General features: G+C 44.9%; 1 protein-coding gene across 1 annotated transcript in view; it reads right to left on the reverse strand.

Annotated features, from left to right (window-relative positions):
- Positions 1 to 22310, reverse strand: part of mdga2a (MAM domain containing glycosylphosphatidylinositol anchor 2a) — a 199796-nt gene that overhangs the window by 49627 nt on the left and 127859 nt on the right. Inside the window, 1 exon segment of the mRNA XM_039008768.1 lies at positions 5019 to 5196. Coding sequence (XP_038864696.1) covers positions 5019 to 5196 — 178 coding nt within the window.

The raw sequence follows: 22310 nt of genomic DNA on the forward strand, positions 1-22310 counted from the left end.
TAACTTGGAGGTAACTTTGGCAATCTTGACACAACTCATGCAGAGGGAGATAGATTTGGAGGAATCATCTGTTAGTTGTCCGATAAATTATTTATATACAATGTTGTATCACTGGGGGATTAAAATACATATGTAAATATTTGAGTGTCATTTTACGTGAATGTGTAAAAATGTTTTCTCTCATATCTATCCACTTGCAGTCTGGGTGTGTATGTTGTGAGTGTGTGGGGTTGACAGTGTGTGTGTGTGTGATTGAGTGTAGAGCATCTCTTTTATTGTATAATATGAGACGACTGAGTAATTAACATTTGAGAACAAGTGTTATCTTTTACCATATACAGTTGAAGTCGGAAGTTTACATACACCTTAGCCAAATACATTTAAACTCAGTTTTTCACAATTCCTGACATTTAATCCTAGTAAAAATCCCTGTCTTAGGTCAGTTAGAATCACCACTTTATTTTAAGAATGTGAAATGTCAGAATAATAGTAGAGAGAATGATTTATTTATTTCATCACATTCCCAGTGGGTCAGAAGATTACATACACTCAATTAGTATTTGGTAGCATTGCCTTTAAATTGTTTAACTTGGGTCTAACGTTTCAGGTAGCCTTTCACAAGCTTCCCACAGTAAGTTGGGTGAATTTTGGCCCATTCCTCCTGACAGAGCTGGTGTAACTGAGTCGGGTTTGTAGGCCTCCTTCCTCACACATGCTTTTTCAGTTCTGCCCACACATGTTCTACGGGATTGAGGTCAGGGCTTTGTGATGGCCACTCCAATACCTTGACTTTGTTGTCCTTAAGCCATATTTTGCCACAACTTTGGAAGTATGCTTGGGGTCATTGTCCATTTGGAAGACCCATTTGCGACCAAGCTTTAACTTCCTGACTGATGTCTTGAGATGTTGCTTCAATATATCCACATAATTTTCCTGCCTCATGATGCCATCTATTTTGTGATGTGCACCATGATGCTGCCACCCCCGTGCTTCACGGTTGGGATGGTGTGCTTCGGCTTGCAAGCCTCCCCCTTTGTCCTCCAAACATAACGATTGTCATTATGGCCAAACAGTTCTATTTTTGTTTCATCAGACCAGAAGACATTTCTCCAAAAAGTACGATCTTTGTCCCCATGTGCAGTTGCAAACCATAGTCTGGCTTTTTTATGGCGGTTTTGGAGCAGTGTCTTCTTCCTTGCTGAGTGGCCTTTCAGGTTATGTCGATATAGGACTCGTTTTATTGTGGATATAGATACCGTTGTACCGGTTTCCTCCAGCATCTTCATAAGGTCCTTTGCTGTTGTTCTGGGATTGATTTGCACTTTTCGCACCAAAGTACGTTCATCTCTAGGAGACAGAACGCGTCTCCTTCCTGAGCGGTATGACGGCTGCGTGGTCCCATGGTGTTTATACTTGCGTACTATTGTTTCTACAGATGAATGTGGCACCTTCAGGCATTTGGAAATTGCTCTCAAGGATGAACCAGACTTGTGGAGGTCTACAATTTCTTTCTGAGATCTTGGCTGATTAATTTTGATTTCCCCGTGATGTCAAGCAAAGAGGCACTGAGTTTGAAGGTAGGCCTTGAAATACATCCACAGGTACACCTTCAATTGACTCAAATTATGTCAATTAGCCTATCAGAAACTTTAAGAGCAATGACATCATTTTCTGGAATTTTCCAAGCTGTTTAAAGGCACAGTCAACTTAGTGTATGTAAACTTCTGATCCACTGGAATTGTGATAAAGTGAAATACAAGTGAAATAATCTGTCTGTAAACAATTGTTGGAAAAATGACTTGTGTCATGTACAAATTAGATGTCCTAACCGACTTGCCAAAACTATAGTTTGTTAACAAGAGATTTGTGGAGTGGTTGAAAAATGAGTTTTAATGACTCCAACCTAAGCGTATGTAAACTTCCGACTTTAACTGTATTTTACCACAATGTCCTCAGTGATTGTATAAATTGTAATTAGAGAGTTGAATAAAGCCTAAATAATGTTATGACGAGTATAAGGGTCTCAAACATGTCATTACATATACACAGTATAAACATTCCTGGAACACAGTAAAATAGCATAAGCTATCTCAAATTCCAGGCCTGTGGGCCACAAAAAAACTAGTTCTAGGCCTTATGTGGCACGAGGGCAGGGAGTTTCAGACCTCTGACATGGAATATATAGAATACTCCTAAAAACAAGATAATAGGTGGAAAGCACTCTAGTGCTGCTATTTCCTCATCTCACCTGGGTTGCAGAGAAAAAATGATTAGAGAATATAGGCTGGAAGCATCTAATTAGTGCAGAAGGTCAGTGAACTGTTGTGTTTGTTTGCTAGTCAGAGCAGCTCACCATCAGACTGTGTTCTGTTGTATTTCTATGGCTGGTTGGCTGGCTGCGTCCGTGCAGACTTCACAGGCTAGGGCTGACAGCTGACGGTTTGTAGCAGACGTGTATTTCAAAGGCTGGAACTAGAATAGACCCAGGCTATTCAAGTTTGGAAGAGAGAGGACTCAAAACCTGGACAGTATCGTGTCTTGTGTTGCAGTGCTGCACTACAAGGGCTTCCAACTGTGTTGAAGCTGAAGCAAAGCTCAGGCTGTAATTCTAATTCTGCAGCCTGTTGAAACGAGTTGATTTGTTGAACAGGTGTTGGCGGAGGACATTTTCAGTGCCTCTTTTCACTCCCTTCATAAGAAAGTACCAAAAAAAAGGATGGATTGATACAAAAAAAAGTAAATGATAGTGAAGGATAAAGAAATAAAGTAGACATGAGACAATGATTGTTCTCTGGTGTGAAACCTTGTCTACAGAAACACCAGTAGTAACAGACAGGAAATTAAAGTTCACCCTTCCAACTACATACAAATTGCATTTCATTCAAAATCCTTTCCGTTTGTATTCTTAGCCGAAATCCTTCCTGGATGGCTCTTGATACTGTCTGCCACCTCCCCCTCGGTGACAATGGCACTTTTTGATGACGAAGTTGAGGAGCTGAATGTTTTCATGTAATTATGCCTGGATCTCTGAATGTGTAATCATCACTGGTACAAATTCATATCTCTTTTTGCTTTACTTCCTCCTTGTAAATAAGAATGCTCTGTCAAATGTACTGACAGTGACCTATCTAATGATTCAGTATTTTCCTAACCAGTAGGGGTCCCTATTACCATATAAATATGTCAACATCTGGGAGGCCCTTACTGTGATACACTACATGATCAAAAGTATGTTGACGTCGAACATCTCATTCCAAAATCATGGGCGTTGAAAATAAGAACAGACGACAGACGATTATTTCACTTATAATTCACTGTATCACAATTCCAGTGGATCAGAAGTTTACATATACTAAGTTGACTGTGCCTTTAAACAGCTTGGAAAATTGCAGAAAATTATGACATGGCTTTAGAAGCTTCTGATAGGCTAATTGACGTAATTTGAGTCAATTGGAGGTGTACCTGTGGATGTATTTCAAGGCCTACCTTCAAACTCAGTGCCTCTTTGCTTGACATCATGGGAAAATCAAAAGAAATCAACCAAGACTGCAGGAAAAAAAATGTAGACCTCCACAAGTCTGGTTCATCCTTGGGAGCAATTTCCAAATGCCTGAAGGTATTTAGTACGCAAGTATAAACACCATGGGACCACACAGCCGTCATACCGCTCAGGAAGGAGACGCGTTCTGTCTCCTAGAGACTAATGTACTTTGGTGCGAAAAGTGCAAATCAATCCCAGAACAACAGCGAAAGGACCTTGTGAAGATGCTGGAGGAAACAGGTACAAAAGTATCTTTATCCACAGTAAAACGAGTCCTATATCGACATAACCTGAAAGGCCGCTCAGCAAGGTAGAAGTCACTGCTCCAAAACTGCCATAAAAAAGCCAGACTACAGTTTGCAACTGCACATGGGGACAAAGATCGTACTTTTTGGAGAAATGTCCTCTGGTCTGATGAAACAAAAATAGAACTGTTTGGCCATAATGACCATCGTTATGTTTGGAGGGAAAAGGGGGAGGCTTGCAAGCTGAAGAACACCATCCCAACCTTGAAGCACGGGGGTGGCAGCATCATGTTGTGGGGGTGCTTTGCTGCAGGAGGGACTGGTGAACATCACAAAATAGATGTCATCATGAGGCAGGAAAAGTATGTGGATATATTGAAGCAACATCTCAAGACATCAGGCAGGAAGTTAAAGCTTGGTCGCAAATGGGTCTTCCAAATGGACAATGACACCAAGCATACTTCCAAAGTTGTGGCAAAACGGCTTAAGGACAACAAAGTCAAGGTATTGGAGTGGCCATCACAAAGCCCTGACCTCAATCCTATAGAAAATATGTGGGAAGAACTGAAAAAAACGTGTGTGAGCAAGGAGGCCTACAAACCTGACTCAGTTACACCAGCTCTGTCAGGAGGAATGGGCCAGAATTCACCCAACTTATTGTGGGAAGCTTGTGGAAGGCTACCCGAAAAGTTTGACCCAAGTTAAACAATTTAAAGGCAATGCTACCAAATACTAATTGAGTGTATGTAAACTTCTGACCCACTGGGAATGTGATGAAAGTAATAAAAGCTGAAATAAATCATTCTCTCTCCTATTATTCTGACATTTCACATTCTTAAAATAAAATGGTGATCCTAACTGACCTAAGACAGGGAATTTTTACTAGGATTAAATGTCAGGAATTGTGAAAAACGGAGTTTAAATGTATTTGGCTAAGGTGTATGTTAACTTCCGACTTCAACTGTACATCCTTATTGAAGAACATTCTTTCTCTACTGTACAATGCTGAGGGTCATTCTGTACACTATACAACAAAATACAATACAATATGCAACAATATACATGAACACAATGTAGAACTGTGAGCATACAAGGCCATGCTCGTCCCCACTGAAGAACATACAGTGCTGAAGGCCAAGTTGATCTTGTACAGTACAATAAACTCCCAATAGAGCATTGTGATCATACACTGTCCAGGCCGCACAACTAGACAGAGAATGATTTCTGCTCACCACTGTATCTGATGGTTCTGTCCGTGGAGTCTCCTTCCCCGAAGCGTGTGATGGGGGTGAGGCGGACCAGGTAGGCCTCTGGCTTGATGAGCTCCGTCAGGTTGTGGGTGATCAGCTCGCCCTTGGCGATCGCTCCCTCCATGGGGATCTCTTGCTCCCACCACCTCGACTGGCCCGTCTAGACAACACATAGGAATATTTTATTGGAAAATCATCATAATCAATTCCAATGCTTTTTTTCTTTCTTTTTTTTACAAGTGCACATAGGCCAAACTCGACACATTATAATAAATTCCTACTGGTCCACATTCTGAACGCAAGATGAAAGGAAACTAATAGGATACATTTGAATGGATTCCATATTTTGCAAGGAATGGCAACCATCACTACAGCCTCCACTTGGTTATATGATCTTCGTCCCATCTACCATAAAGTCAGCCGACTAAACAATGTCTTGTGTAATTGTGTGCTATTCTTTTGGTGCTGAAATCAGTAGGTTTTTATAAAATACGCCAGAGCTCCCAGTCGGCCCACACTAGTCGCCGCTCAACTCCATTGTATATCGTGGAGTTGAGTTTAGTCGGCTACCATAAAGTTAGATCTGATTTAACCATAGACATTACAACCAGTAGAGAGTGATATCTACTGAAGTCATCTACGTATTCCTATGAAAAACTCCCGATGGCGCTTGAAGTATTTGAATTTGAAGCGAGACATATTGCTGAATGGGGCTGAAAGGCACCAGAGAGGAAGAGGAAGAGAGAGGCCCAACTCGGTGGAAAATCTGTTTCCCTCCAGCAGGGTTTTTTTGTTGTTGTTTTGCTCACCATGCAAGGAGATTTTTTATGGAGGTCAATGAGCGTCAATTTAAAAAAAAAAAAAAATGAATGGCTTGTTTGATACGTGAGGTCGGAGTTGTCTTGGGATGGATATAGGGGCAGCAGGTAGCCTAGTGGTTAGAGTGTTGGGCCAGTAACCGAAAGGTTGGTGGATTCAATCCCTGAGCTGACAAGGTAAAAATGTGTCATTCTGCCCCTGAACAAGACAGTTAACCCACTGTTCCTAAGCTGTCATTGTAAATAAGAATTTGTTCTTCACTGACTTGCCTAGTTAAATAAAAAAAGACATCAATGAAATGAGGCTAGTAGCGTAGCATCACTCTCCCATAAAAAGGGCTTTATACTCATCAGCACCCCCCCCCCCCCCCCCCCTCAGACGATCCCGCAGCTGGAGAAGCCGGATGTAGAGGTCCTGGGCTGGCGTGGTTACATGTGGTATTAACATTAAATTCTCTGGCAACTTGAGACATCTGTGGCATTGTGTTGTGTGACAAAACGGCACCATTTTAGAGTGGCCTTATATTGTCCCCAGCACAAGGTGCACCTGTGTAATAATCATGCTGCGTAATCAGCTTCTTCTTTCAACAACTTAACTGGTAAAATAAGGGTAAAATAAAAATTAATTCTTCACCGCAGTTGGAGGGATTATCTTGGGAATGGAGAAATGCTCACTAACAGGGATGTAAACAAACTTGAGAGAAATATTTTATTTCAGCACATGAAACATGGGACCAACACTTCACATGTTACGTTTATATTTTTGTTCAGTATATATTTTTTGCCCATTCAGGTGATCATAATTTAGGGCAGACCAGGGCTTTTGGCACCGCTAGGTTGCTATGCAGTAGCTGACCAGCAGAGCTCGTGACTTCATGCTCCAGACCGGACACAGTCGGCCTGGATTGAACAGCATTCTCCAAAAAGTTGAGACAAGGGGTGCATCTCAATTAAATTTCCTTGATTCCTCGTGTCCTCTTTGCCTCGATCAAGGAAATACAATTGAGATTCACCCAAGCTTGCCCTCACTTAGCTGTATGCTAGTTGGCCCTCACTTAGCTGGATGCTAGTTTGCACTCACTTAGCTGGATGCTAGTTTGCCCTCAATTAGCTGGATGCTAGTTCGCCCTCAATTAGCTGTATGCTAGTTGGCCCTCACTTAGCTGGATGCTAGTTGGCCCTCACTTAGCTGGATGCTAGTTTGCCCTCACTTAGCTGGATGCTAGTTTGCCCTCACTTAGCTGGATGCTAGTTGGCCCTCACTTAGCTGGATGCTAGTTGGCCCTCACTTAGCTGTATGCTAGTTTGCCCTCACTTAGCTGGATGTTAGTTTGCCCTCACTTAGCTGAATGCTAGTTTGCCCTCAATTAGCTGGATGCTAGTTTGCCCTCACTTAGCTGTATGCTAGTTTGCCCTCACTTAGCTGTATGCTAGTTTGCCCTTACTTAGCTGTATGCTAGTTCACCCTCACTTAGCTGTATGCTAGTTCACCCTCACTTAGCTGGATACTAGTTTGTGTGATTCTGGAGTAATGACAGGTGAAGGCAACCCCTAGAGAGACTGGGGCTACGTCATGATTATCCACTATTCTCCCTAAGTATGCACTTGCTCACTTCCAGTCATGGATTGACAAAATGGTGGAAAATCCCCCCAATATTTAGACCAATCTAATATTTTTTAATTCATGACTGGATGTGCACATTTAGGGAGAAAGGTGGAGAACCAGGAAGCAGCCTGGGAGTCCTCCTTTAAACACCCCATCCAGCCCAGGTTTACAATGTCTCAGAGTAGTGAACACCCCATCCAGCCCAGGTTTACAATGTCTCAGAGTAGTGAACACCCCATCCAGTCCAGGTTTACAATGTCTCAGAGTAATGAACACCCCATCCAGTCCAGGTTTACAATGTCTCAGAGTAGTGAACACCCCATCCAGCCCAGGTTTACAATGTCTCAGAGTAGTGAACACCCCATCCAGCCCAGGTTTACAATGTCTCAGAGTAGTGAACACCCCATCCAGTCCAGGTTTACAATGTCTCAGAGTAATGAACACCCCATCCAGCCCAGGTTTACAATGTCTCAGAGTAGTGAACACCCCATCCAGTCCAGGTTTACAATGTCTCAGAGTAGTGAACACCCCATCCAGCCCAGGTTTACAATGTCTCAGAGTAGTGAACACCCCATCCAGCCCAGGTTTACAATGTCTCAGAGTAGTGAACACCCCATCCAGCCCAGGTTTACAATGTCTCAGAGTAGTGAACAACCCTCCAGCCCAGGTTTACAATGTCTCAGAGTAGTGAACACCCCATCCAGCCCAGGTTTACAATGTCTCAGAGTAGTGAACACCCCATCCAGCCCAGGTTTATAATGTCTCAGAGTAGTGAACAACCCATCCAGCCCAGGTTTACAATGTCTCAGAGTAGTGAACAACCCTCCAGCCCAGGTTTACAATGTCTCAGAGTAGTGAACACCCCATCCAGCCCAGGTTTACAATGTCTCAGAGTAGTGAACAACCCATCCAGCCCAGGTTTACAATGTCTCAGAGTAGTGAACAACCCTCCAGCCCAGGTTTACAATGTCTCAGAGTAGTGAACAACCCATCCAGCCCAGGTTTACAATGTCTCAGAGTAGTGAACACCCCATCCAGCCCAGGTTTACAATGTCTCAGAGTAGTGAACACCCCATCCAGCCCAGGTTTACAATGTCTCAGAGTAGTGAACACCCCATCCAGTCCAGGTTTACAATGTCTCAGAGTAGTGAACACCCCATCCAGCCCAGGTTTACAATGTCTCAGAGTAGTGAACACCCCATCCAGCCCAGGTTTACAATGTCTCAGAGTAGTGAACACCCCATCCAGCCCAGGTTTATAATGTCTCAGAGTAGTGAACAACCCATCCAGCCCAGGTTTACAATGTCTCAGAGTAGTGAACAACCCTCCAGCCCAGGTTTACAATGTCTCAGAGTAGTGAACACCCCATCCAGTCCAGGTTTACAATGTCTCAGAGTAGTGAACACCCCATCCAGCCCAGGTTTACAATGTCTCAGAGTAGTGAACACCCCATCCAGCCCAGGTTTACAATGTCTCAGAGTAGTGAACACCCCATCCAGTCCAGGTTTACAATGTCTCAGAGTAGTGAACACCCCATCCAGCCCAGGTTTACAATGTCTCAGAGTAGTGAACACCCCATCCAGCCCAGGTTTACAATGTCTCAGAGTAGTGAACACCCCATCCAGCCCAGGTTTACAATGTCTCAGAGTAGTGAACACCCCATCCAGCCCAGGTTTACAATGTCTCAGAGTAGTGAACAACCCTCCAGCCCAGGTTTACAATGTCTCAGAGTAGTGAACACCCCATCCAGCCCAGGTTTACAATGTCTCAGAGTAGTGAACACCCCATCCAGTCCAGGTTTACAATGTCTCAGAGTAGTGAACACCCCATCCATTTCTGATTTACAATGTCTCAGAGTAGTGAACACCCCATCGAGCCCAGGTTTACAATGTCTCAGAGTAGTGAACACCCCATCCAGCCCAGGTTTACAATGTCTCAGAGTAGTGAACACCCCATCCAGCCCAGGTTTACAATGTCTCAGAGTAGTGAACACCCCATCCAGTCCAGGTTTACAATGTCTCAGAGTAGTGAACACCCCATCCAGTCCAGGTTTACAATGTCTCAGAGTAGTGAACACCCCATCCAGCCCAGGTTTACAATGTCTCAGAGTAGTGAACACCCCATCCAGCCCAGGTTTACAATGTCTCAGAGTAGTGAACACCCCATCCAGCCCAGGTTTATAATGTCTCAGAGTAGTGAACAACCCATCCAGCCCAGGTTTACAATGTCTCAGAGTAGTGAACACCCCATCCAGCCCAGGTTTACAATGTCTCAGAGTAGTGAACACCCCATCCATTTCTGATTTACAATGTAGTGAATCACCACATGGTGAGGGGGTTATACATTTTACACTAAGCACCAACGTCCTCCAGAACAGCTGCCTCTGTTGTCGCGGGAACACATCTTTATGGAAGACTTTACGAGTTCCATCAGCCTGACTGACAGTCGTAAGTGGCATCGTGCCGTTTCTTTGAGCAGTTGTAAACTGTGGTTTTTAACAGATAGATTTACTTCATTGGGCTGGAAGGAATTTAACACAGGACAAGAGTCCACTTCAATTTATGGCAATTTTTCTTGTCTTTCATATTTTGTTGTTATAGTAACAGACAGGTTAAATTAGAGGGTGGGACAGAGGTAGGGGAGTGCAGACAGAAAAGACTGGACTGGGGATCAAATCCCCACCTGCAAGGCATCACGTGCAACGCAGAGCTGGCAGTCGCTAGACCAGACCAATGCTGTGTGAGTAGATTCTGTCATACCTGTGCACTCTGTTGTACAGTACTGTCTATCACTACGGCTTTTCATTTTAGTCTTTCTTTCAAATAAAACAGCCTGCCAAGAAATCTATTGTGAAACTTCATAATGAATTGTCTCTTTCATTGTGACCTACTGTTTTCGATCAATCACAAATGACACCTTCTCAACATAATGAATAGTATTTTGGGCAGACATAAACAAAGACATTAACAAATGCATTTGAATACCGCAAGCACAGACGTGTGTATGGACACACACACACACACACACACACACACACACACACACACACACACACACACACACACACACACACACACACACACACACACACAAACTAGAGCTGCAATGACAATAGACTAGAAGATAGGCAATCTGTTCATGAATAGGTGACAGTTATGAAGTCATACATGCGGAAGAGCAGACACACCTTGTTGGAGCTGTGGTGCCACCGTGCTGAAAGCATTGAGATGAGATAAGATGCTCTAGCTCTTTGAATCTCCCAATGAACTTCTCACATGCATAGCAAACAAGTTGCAGACAGAGACATGCATCTTCGAATCAAATATTAAAGGAATCATTTAAAGCGTGCATGTTTCAATGTAAATATTAAAGGAATCATTTAAAGCGTGTATGTTTTAATGTAAATATTAAAGGAATAATTTAAAGCGTGTATGTTTTAATGTAAATATTAAAGGAATCATTTAAAGCGTGTATGTTTTAATGTAAATATTAAAGGAATCATTTAAAGCGTGTATGTTTTAATGTAAATATTAAAGGAATCATTTAAAGCGTGTATGTTTTAATGTAAATATTAAAGGAATCATTTAAAGCGTGTATGTTTTAATGTAAATATTAAAGGAATCATTTAAAGCGTGTATGTTTTAATGTAAATATTAAAGGAATCATTTATAGCGTGTATGTTTTAATGCAAATATTAAAGGAATCATTTAAAGCGTGTATGTTTTAATGTAAATATTAAAGGAATCATTTAAAGCGTGTATGTTTTAATGTAAAAAGCTCTCTTAGTTCCCTTGTTGGTTTCTTAGTCACACGGTTCCTCTAGAACCAGCTAAGCATGTCAAATTAAACGCACCACCACATAACTCCCTCGGTCTTCAGGTACTTCAGAAAAATAAACACCAGCGCACAAGTCAAAAGGGATTAGCCTCAAAATATAACAATAGGCTGAATATGAGTACAATACAATATCTAGCTTTTAGTGAGGCCCAATGTTTTCAAGTATAAAGCAATGGACTGTACTATTGCCTTGCTTGTCAGGTGTATTGTATTAGAGACAGTTGAGGACAAACACTATAAATGAACATCAAACAACTATATTGTATCCCAAAAATAATCAACCGTCCTGCTGTTCACATCATTATTGGTACATCTGAGTTCTATGAACTGGACATTTGGTCAAACAAACTGTGAACGGCTCAACAATAAAATCATTTCAGTTTTCATTCTTTATTGAACATCTGTATTCATATCCCGTCACTCAAAATTACAAAGAGTGACTATTTTTCAATGCATCACCAGTAATAACTCATAACACCATCTCAATTAATTGTCTTTCCATGCCAGAGATGCAACAACACTTGGTTATGTGGCCAACCCCCGAGCAATGTTGTGCGGCTAATCACTGTTGATCTTGGCTACGACAATTGGCACGCTCGCCCTTTTCCCAGGGTGCCAAGGCCCACGTTGTCTCGTGTGACAGCTGAGTGAGTCACAGTGGGCCTGGCAGCCGACAAATAGAAGATGACTGGTCAAACCCAGAATTCAACCAATGGAGAGTGGAGCTGGTGGGAAGTGAGCGGGGGAACCTGTGAGGCCCACTTTCTCTCCTGCACGCCCTGCTACCCAGCTAATGACATCTACATCTATTGCCTCGGCTAGCTTCCTAATTCCACGTCTGCAGATCTTACGAGGACATCTTTTTCTTAAAGGGACATCTTTTTCTTACGAGGACATCTTTTTCTTAAAGGGACATCTTTTTCTTTTTGCCTGCTCTTCTATCCACACGGAGTTTGAGCCGTAGAGATGTACAATACTACAGTATGTGTTCTAAGACTGTTTCTATGGTTTCAGCATGAAACCAAGGCTGGAATGTTATAAAGGATAGAGAAAGGGATGTATGATCATTATGAGAGGATAACCAGACATTATAAGGGGTCATACAGTACATGCTTGTCACAAGTCTTATAACAACATTATAACTGCATCCCAATGCATTATACCTGCAGGCAAGTAAAGGGTTACCAAGTATGCATACATATACTGTAGGCATAGGCCTGTGTCACTCAAGAGACAAAACTCATGTGCAGTGTAAATGGCATTAGCATGTACTTTACTAACACCCCTAACTTCTAAAAGAGCACTACACTGCTCTTCCGCTCCAGTTTCGGTCCCACGTCGCTGAGATGTTAGGAAGTTATCAGCTCAGTCTGCTGTTCAAACACCCCCAGAAGCACAAGGGACCGTCCACCTAATCTGAGACAGCACTTGACTTTTAACACATCCTCCAGCATGAGCACGACCCTCGGCATCCTCCTTCCGATACCTCCTCCTCACTCCTCTGGCCTCCTCCTGCCTGCTCCTACCTCCTCCAGTCTCTTCCTGCCTCCAATAGCCGCCTTCTGTCTCCTCCTGCCTCCTCCAGCTTCCTCCTGCCTCCTCCTACCCCACCTGCTCCTCCTGTCTACCCCTACTTCCAACAGCATCCTCCTGCCTCTTCCAACAGCCTCCTCCTGTCTCTTCCAACCTCCTCTAGCCTCATCCAGCCTCCTCCAGTCTCCTCCTATCCCACCAGCCTCCTCCTGCCTCCACTAGCCTGACATTTAATTTCCTACAACGCTGACCTTTTTATTCAAACATCAGCGGCGGGGGAATACATATGCCTGTTTTGTTCATCCTCTCCAGTGTGTATGGCAGAGACTCAGACACAGCCATAAAATTGGGCGAATTAAATTGTAAAAGCGCAGATGTGTTATTTGGCTTGTTTTGAAGATTTACCTGCAATGTGGGCAGAGGTAGAGAAGGTAACAGCCATTCATTTTCCATGTCATGTTCATTCACACCGTTATGTTATGATGGTCATATTATGATCATAATCGGACTCAATGCTATGTCCTCAATAAAAATGCACACACCTTTCACCATTTACTGCTTAGAGATGCTGAGAGAGAATGGATCATACTGATCATGTCATGTATGGTTATATACACAGTCAGACAAAATGCCATGTCATCCACCAAACAGGTGGAAGTACAGTACCAGTCAAAAGTTTGGACACACCTACTGTACTCATTCAAGGGTTTTTCTTTATTTGTACTATTTTCTACATTGTAGAATAATAGTGAAGACATTAAAACTATGAAATAACACATATGGAATCATGTAGTAATCAAAAAAGTCTTAAACAATTCAAAATATATTTTAGATTTTAGATTCTTCAAAGTAGCCACCCTTTGCAGGTCAGTTGTTTTGTGTCAAGGTAGGTGTGCTATACAGAAGATAGCCCTATTTGGGAAAATACCAAGTCCATATTATGGCAAGAACAGCTCAAATAAGCAAAGAGAAACGACAGTCCATCATTACTTTAAGACATTAAGGTCAGTCAATCCAGAAAATGTCAAGAACTTTGAAAGTTTCTTCAAGTGCAGTCTCAAAAACCATCAAGCGCTATGATGAAACTGGCTCTCATGAGGACCGCCACAGGAAAGGAAGACTCAGAGTTACCTCTGCTGCAGAGGATAAGTTCATTAGAGTTACCAGCCTCAGATTGCAGCCCAATAAATGCTTCACAGGGTTCAAGTAACAGACACATCTCAACATCAACTGTTCAGAGGAGACTGCGTGAATCAGGCCTTCATGGTCGAAATGCTGCAAAGAAACCACTAAGGACGCCAATAAGAAGAAGAGACTTGCTTGGGCCAAGAAACATGAGCAATGGACATTAGACTGGTGGAAATCTGTCCTTTGGTCTGATGAGTCCAGATTTTAGATTTTTGGTTCCAACCCCCGTGTCTTTGTGAGACGCAGAGTAGGTGAACGGATGATCTCCACGTGTGGTTTCCACTGTGAAGCATGGAGGAGGAGGTGTGATGGTGTGGGGGTGCTTTGCTGCTGTGAAGCATGGAGGAGGAGGTGTGATTGTGTGGGGGTGCTTTGCTGGTGACACTGTCAGGGATTTATTTAGAATTCAAGGCACACTTAACCAGCATGACTACCACAGCATTCTGCTGCGATACGCCATCCCATCTGGTTTGTGCTTGGTGGGACTATCATTTGATTTTCAACAGAAAAATGACCCAACACACCTCCAGGCTGTGTTAGGGCTATTTGACCAAGAAGGAGAGTGATGGAGTGCTGCATCAGATGACCTGGCCTCCACAATAAACTGACCTCAACCCAATTGAGATGGTTTGGGATGAGTTGGATCGCAGAGTGAATGAAAAGCAGCCAACAAGCGCTCAGCATATGTGGGAACTCTTTCAAGACTGTTGGAAAAGCATTCCAGGTGAAGCTGTTTGAGAGAATGCCAAGAGTGTGCAGAGCTGTCATCAAGGCAAAGGGTGGCTACTTTGAAGAATCTAACATAAAATATATTTTGATTTGTTTAACACTTTGTTATTTGTTATTTCAAAGTTCTGATGCCTTCACTATTATCCTACAATGTAGAAAATTGTAAAAATAAAGAAAAACACTTGAATAAATAATGTGTGTCCAAACTTTTGATTGATACTGAGATTAGGTAGCCTAGTGGTTAGAGCATTGGGCCAGTAACCAAAAGGTTGCTAGATCGAATCCCAGGGCTGACAAGGTAAAAATCTGCTCCTGAGCCAGACAGTATTCTCCGGGTGCCGTGGATGTCAATTAAGGTAGAATTTCAGAGGGGTTGCTTTAAGTGCGGAAGACACATTTCAGTTGAATACATTCATTTGGACAACTGACTAGGTATTCCCCTTTATTGTACATGTATGTATTTTTCTATTTTTATGTGTGCTTGTTTTAAAATAGTCAAATGAATAAACTAAACTATTCCCTCACATTCTGCTCTGCCCCTTTTTGTATTCTGCTAAGCAATGTATGTTGCTTGTTGGAGGTAAAATTGTGTTGCCATGGCAACGAGCCTCACTTCTCATTCATGCCATCATCATGCCAAATCCTGTTGTAGAAAGGAGGAGAGAGGGAGAGAATAGAAGAGAGAAAGAGACAGAGGAAGAAAGAGAGGGAAGAGAGTGAGAGAGTGAGAGAAAAAGAGAGAGCGAGAAAGAGAAAGAAAGAGAGAGAAGAAAAGAGAAAAACAGATAAAAGGGAGAGAACCAGAACAAGAATGAGGGAGAAAGAGAGAAGAGAGAAAGCGGGAGAGAGAGAAGAGAGATGAGAGAAAGAGAGAGAAGAGAAGAGAAAAACAGACAGAAAGGGAGAGGGAGATAGAGAGAGAGAGAAAGAGAGAGATTCCTTCTCATGGAATTTCCTCATCCTCTTGTGAATTACTTTCCTCCTCTGCGATTCATCAGGATACAGCAGCTCGTCCTCAAATCCACCGGAGACCAGGGGGAAATTATTTACTCTGAGTAAATAATAATCTGGGGAGAATTCAATCCAAGGCCTCTCTCTCGGACGCAGCAAACACATCACTAAATAATTCAAACAGCACCAATTAGCCTTGAGTTAGTTCTAATCTGTTTGACCAATACTCTATTGTTTCCTCCTTCACGCGAATACTGACATGACGGCGAACGTACAGTCAGTCTGTGATGATGAAGAAGGCTGATAACGGTGAGGCTGACGACTAAGCTGTGAGCACTCGAGGCCAAGGCGGGGAAACACCGGGCGACTTGGCTGTTGCATTTCTCCTCTATGCTGTGTCAGGACGTATAAACACAGTCCTCCTTTATTTTATGTCGAAAGCTTGTAGTAGTAGAGTTGTCGGCAGTAGGGTTGTCGGCAGTAGGGTTGTCGGCAGTAGGGTTGTCGGCAGTAGGGTTGTCGGCAGTAGAGTTGTCGGCAGTAGAGTTGTCGGCAGTAGAGTTGTCGGCAGTAGGGTTGTCGGCAGTAGAGTTGTCGGCAGTAGGGTTGTCGGCAGTAGGGTTGTCGGCAGTAGGGTTGTCGGCAGTAGGGTTGTCGGCAGTAGGGTTGTCGGCAGTAGAGTTGTCGGCAGTAGAGTTGTCGGCAGTAGAGTTGTCGGCAGTAGGGTTGTCGGCAGTAGAGTTGTCGGCAGTAGAGTTGTCGGCAGTAGAGTTGTCGGCAGTAGGGTTGTCGGCAGTAGAGTTGTCGGCAGTAGAGTTGTCGGCAGTAGGGTTGTCGGCAGTAGAGTTGTCGGCAGTAGGGTGTTCGGCAGTAGGGTTGTCGGCAGTAGAGTTGTCGGCAGTAGGGTTGTCGGCAGTAGGGTTGTCGGCAGTAGGGTTGTCGGCAGTAGAGTTGTCGGCAGTAGGGTTGTCGGCAGTAGGGTTGTCGGCAGTAGGGTTGTCGGCAGTAGGGTTGTCGGCAGTAGGGTTGTCGGCAGTAGGGTTGTCGGCAGTAGAGTTGTCGGCAGTAGAGTTGTCGGCAGTAGAGTTGTCGGCAGTAGGGTGTTCGGCAGTAGGGTTGTCGGCAGTAGAGTTGTCGGCAGTAGGGTTGTCGGCAGTAGGGTTGTCGGCAGTAGGGTTGTCGGCAGTAGAGTTGTCGGCAGTAGAGTTGTCGGCAGTAGAGTTGTCGGCAGTAGGGTTGTCGGCAGTAGGGTTGTCGGCAGTAGGGTTGTCGGCAGTAGGGTTGTCGGCAGTAGGGTTGTCGGCAGTAGGGTTGTCGGCAGTAGAGTTGTCGGCAGTAGAGTTGTCGGCAGTAGAGTTGTCGGCAGTAGGGTGTTCGGCAGTAGGGTTGTCGGCAGTAGGGTTGTCGGCAGTAGGGTTGTCGGCAGTAGGGTTGTCGGCAGTAGGGTTGTCGGCAGTAGAGTTGTCGGCAGTAGAGTTGTCGGCAGTAGGGCTGTCGGCAGTAGGGCAGTAGGGTTGTCGGCAGTAGGGTTGTCGGCAGTAGAGTTGTCGGCAGTAGAGTTGTCGGCAGTAGAGTTGTCGGCAGTAGAGTTGTCGGCAGTAGGGTTGTCGGCAGTAGGGCAGTAGGGTTGTCGGCAGTAGGGTTGTCGGCAGTAGGGTTGTCTGCAGTAGGGCAGTAGAGTTGTCGGCAGTAGGGTTGTCGGCAGTAGGGCAGTAGGGTTGTCGGCAGTAGAGTTGTCGGCAGTAGGGTTGTCGGCAGTAGGGTTGTCTGCAGTAGGGTTGTCGGCAGTAGGGTTGTCGGCAGTAGGGTTGTCTGCAGTAGGGTTGTCGGCAGTAGGGTTGTCGGCAGTAGGATTATCGGCAGTAAGGTTGTCGGCAGTAGGGTTGGCGGCAGTAGAGTTGTCGGCAGTAGGGTTGTCGGCAGTAGGGTTGTCGGCAGTAGGATTATCGGCAGTAAGGTTGTCGGCAGTAGGGTTGTCGGCAGTAGAGTTGTCGGCAGTAGAGTTGTCTGCAGTAGGGTTGTCGGCAGTAGGGTTGTCGGCAGTAGGGTTGTCGGCAGTAGGATTATCGGCAGTAAGGTTGTCGGCAGTAGGGTTGTCGGCAGTAGAGTTGTCGGCAGTAGAGTTGTCGGCAGTAGAGTTGTCGGCAGTAGGGTTGTCGGCAGTAGGGTTGTCGGCAGTAGGGTTGTCGGCAGTAGAGTTGTCGGCAGTAGGGTTGTCGGCAGTAGGGTTGTCGGCAGTAGAGTTGTCGGCAGTAGGGTTGTCGGCAGTAGGGTTGTCGGCAGTAGGGTTGTCGGCAGTAGGGTTGTCGGCAGTAGGGTTGTCGGCAGTAGAGTTGTCGGCAGTAGGGTTGTCGGCAGTAGGGTTGTCGGCAGTAGGGTTGTCGGCAGTAGGGTTGTCGGCAGTAGAGTTGTCGGCAGTAGGGTTGTCGGCAGTAGAGTTGTCGGCAGTAGGGTTGTCGGCAGTAGGGTTGTCGGCAGTAGGGTTGTCGGGAGTAGGGTTGTCGGCAGTAGGGTTGTCGGCAGTAGGGTTGTCGGCAGTAGGATTGTCGGCAGTAAGGTTGTCGGCAGTAGGGTTGTCGGCAGTAGAGTTGTCGGCAGTAGAGTTGTCGGCAGTAGAGTTGTCGGCAGTAGAGTTGTCGGCAGTAGGGTGTTCGGCAGTAGAGTTGTCGGCAGTAGGGTTGTCGGCAGTAGGGTTGTCGGCAGTAGGGTTGTCGGGAGTAGGGTTGTCGGCAGTAGGGTTGTCGGCAGTAGAGTTGTCGGCAGTAGAGTTGTCGGCAGTAGAGTTGTCGGCAGTAGAGTTGTCCCATCAGTAGAGTTGTCGGCAGTAGGGTTTTGTCGGGAGTAGGGTTTTGTCGGCAGTAGGGTTTTGTCGGCAGTAGGGTTTTGTCGGGAGTAGAGTTGTCAGCAGTAGGGTTTTGTCGGCAGTAGGGTTTTGTCGGGAGTAGAGTTGTCAGCAGTAGAGTTGTCGGCAGTAGGGTTGTGATTTTCCTGTGTTTTATATATTTCCACACCATGAGGTGTGAAATGTTGAAAATTATGATAATACCCTTTTAGTGTAAGAGCTGTTAGAAAAGACCGCCTGAAATTTCAACTTGTTTTGGGGTTTTGGACCGCCTGGCAACATCACCAGGAGTTTTCTCTCTGCCAATAGCAGCTAGTTTTCAGGTTACATATCCCTCCCATTAGACCCCTCACTCAGACCACTACTAGACAGTCTTAGCAAAATTCTTGCTTAAGTATATATTTTTTGCTAATAAGCTATTCTTGACCATTTTAATTGAAAACAATCACAGTAAGGTACTTAAGGAAAAGCAGCCAACAAGTGCTCAACATATGTGGGAACTCCTTTAAGATTGTTGGAAAAGCATTCCAGGTGAAGCTGGTTGAGAGAATGCCAAGAGCTTGCAAAGCTGTCAAAGGCAAAGGGTGGCTACTTTGAAGAATCTTCAATATGAAATATATTTTGATTTGTTTAAAACTTTTTGGGTTACTACATGATTCCATATGTGTTATTCCATAGTTTTGATGTCTTCACTATTATTCTACAATGTAAATACGTATGTGAACATATTGTAATAGGCTATGTAACCCTATTAGGTACGGCAAGGACAAGAAAAGCGGTTTGTGACACGGATATTGTACGAGTACTTCCAACTCTAACGGGGGAGTGAATGTTGTAAAGGGGAGTGTGAATTAGTTGTCACACATGGCCTTGTTAACATGCTAGATGAATTGCAGGTACTTAACGAGAGAACGACCGCCTCGACTATTATACTTAGCAAGACGTCACGATGTGTGAAGTCGAGGCGAAGTCCGCTGAGCTGTCAAGAGTTTAATACGCTGTTAGCAGTCATGTGTCAAATATCAGCCTGGGTGAGATTCTGAGAATGGGGTGTTGAGAAGGAGAGAAATAGGGAGAGAGAGAGAGAGGGAGAGAGAGGGAGAGAGAGTTGGAAAGAGAGAGAAATAGGGAGAGAGAGCGAGGAGGAGAGAGAGAGATAGGTAGGGAGAGAGAGAGATGGAAGAGAAGTCACCATTGATGAAATTAAGCGGATAAACAGTATGGGGGCACGGGAATCAGAGGCGTATACGGGGTGCACGATTAGATAAGGGCGTCCTGCTTGGTCGCCCGATCGGAAACAGCCAACATCAGGACACCGAGGGGGCTCCCATCCTATCATCAGCAGGAGTGAGGGGCGGAACGAGGCTACACCTCTGGGCCCCCTAACTAAAAGAGAGGGAGCATGGAGAGAGAGCGTGACGGAGGATGTTATCCCCCTACCTCCCTCCTCCTCACCGTCTCTCCCTCCCTTTCTTCCTCAGAATGACTGAACGGGATGCTACTTCCTACTTGCTGTAACACCGGGGCCATATAATTGCAACACTTCTAAGTAGCCTGGGATAATCCCCAAACCCCCAAACAGCTTGACCCATCTGGTATCTGATCAGCTTCTGTTATCAACGATGAGAACGGAAGATAGCGATACATAGGCTTACTTATCCCAGTCTCTGCCAACACCAAATCCCCCCCCAGCTGAAGTGACTCTGTTATCGTTCAGCTAATAACTAGAAGAATGAATCAGCATGTCCTTGGACCACTGAGTATAATAATGGCAGCGTCTCATCATCGAGGTAGCTATACTGTATGATTTCCTCACTATGTAAAGCGTCTTGTGTCCGTGATGCCAAAGCCATGATGTTGGAATGGTGGAAGTGATTAAAAAGTGAAAGGAGAGTTTCATTATTCATCAAAACAACGCTATTAAACGACACACAATACAGACAGAATAATAGCAGACTGATTCTGCTCAAACAATAGGACTTGTTATCTGTCATTTTGGCAAATGATTGGATTTACACACACACACACACACACACACACACACACACACACACACACACACACACACACACACACACACACACACACACACACACACACACACACACAACACCCACCGCCCACTAGGAGAGTGAACTTAACTCTGCAGCCAGTCCAGTCTGCCCTGAGGAGGGTTAAGTTAAACCCCATGCAGGCTGGTGTCCTGGAAATGTCATGCGTGAGCCACTGAACAGAAAAGAGAGAGAGAGCTATAGCAGAGAGCGAGAGAGGTAGAGAGGAATCGGAGAGAGAGCAAGCAATAGTAGAGAGAGAGAGATAATGAGGGATCGGAGAGAGAGGAGCGAGAAAGAGAAAGAGAGAGAGAGAGAGAGAGGAGCGAGAAAGAGAAAGAGAGAGAGTAGAGCGAGAGAGAGAAAAAGAGAGAGAGAGAGAACAGAGGGGAGGAGTGACCAGCCAGGCAGAAAGGAGGAGAGGAGGAGTGAGGGGAACAGCAGGTACCAAATCCAGGCAGAGAGGAGAGAGCAGTGACCAGCCATGCCTCCATGATGGATGGGCCTCATCCAGGAAACCACTGTACTGAACCTGGCAAAGACAAGCACAATAAAAGCTCTAGATAATGTGCTACCGTCGCAAAACACAGCCGGTCAGAGAGCGTTATCCATTAAACATGAAAGGGGCTGACAGAGACAGTGACAACCGGGCACCTGCAATGTGATGAGTCTGAAAGAGTCCATCACGGCTCGTCCTCTTTTTACCCAGCAGCCACCTCTCCTCCCCCACTGACAGATGCTGGCTGTGTGGTTTTCAGACGCGTCTCACGCACATGTAATCACGGCCCACACAGCTAACCTCTGTTCCAGCGAATTCCATCACTGGTTCCTCACTGAACACCTTATCTTATTTGGGCAGCTCTTCCCCTCTGGGTGAAGTTGTTAATTAGTTTCTTGCCCTCACTCCTTTCCTGTTCTTTCTTCCCCCCTCCCATCGTCCTCCTCTCCTTCACCTCCTGCTCTTAGCCAGGTGTCTGCTATGTTGCTGATTCTTATATAGCGACGACTGTCAAGTCCCTCTCCCTATGCAGACCTAGCAAGAAGAAGGAACTGAGAAACAATAGCTGCTTTGTCACAATGCCAAGTGGCGAATAAACACAAGTGTCTCATTCAGAATGGAGCTGATACAGATAGATACACCCCCCCCCCCAGGTGAAAAGACACCCGGCTCAAGTGTTTTAAAAACAGTCCTGCGAGTCTGAAAGAATCTGTGCAGCCAGTGAAAATGTGCTTCACTGTGCTGAAAATATCGCTGAGCGTGTCGTGTGAGAGAAAGTCGACCCCAATATGTGGAACCACTGGGCAGAACACCTGACGTGTATACAGAACCTAAATAAATAAATCAAATAAAAGTCTAAATGTCCTCAGTACCCTGCAGTGATGACTAACAGCATGCAAGACTGGGAAGTTTGTTTCCAAATAAATCAGGAAAAATAAACAAATATAAAAATAGAATGGAACAAATTAGTTTCATGTTTTTATTTGACTTAGTGTTGACTTTGAGCGCCGGTGGGTGGCGACCAGGCAATGACAAACCTGACGGGGAATAAATCACGCCGTGTGATGCCATTAGAAGTGGCTGAGGACTCTGTCATTCCAGCTGTGCGCTGACAGTGCTGAAGGTGAGGGAGAAGGAATGGTGAACGGAGAAGACGGCAACCGGAATGCCATCCCTAACCGGAACACCACAGACAAGGAGGGTGGGGGCTGCTTTAAAGG

This window comes from Salvelinus namaycush, chromosome 15 (genome assembly GCF_016432855.1).
Source record: "Salvelinus namaycush isolate Seneca chromosome 15, SaNama_1.0, whole genome shotgun sequence".
Taxonomy (NCBI): Eukaryota; Metazoa; Chordata; class Actinopteri; order Salmoniformes; family Salmonidae; genus Salvelinus; species Salvelinus namaycush.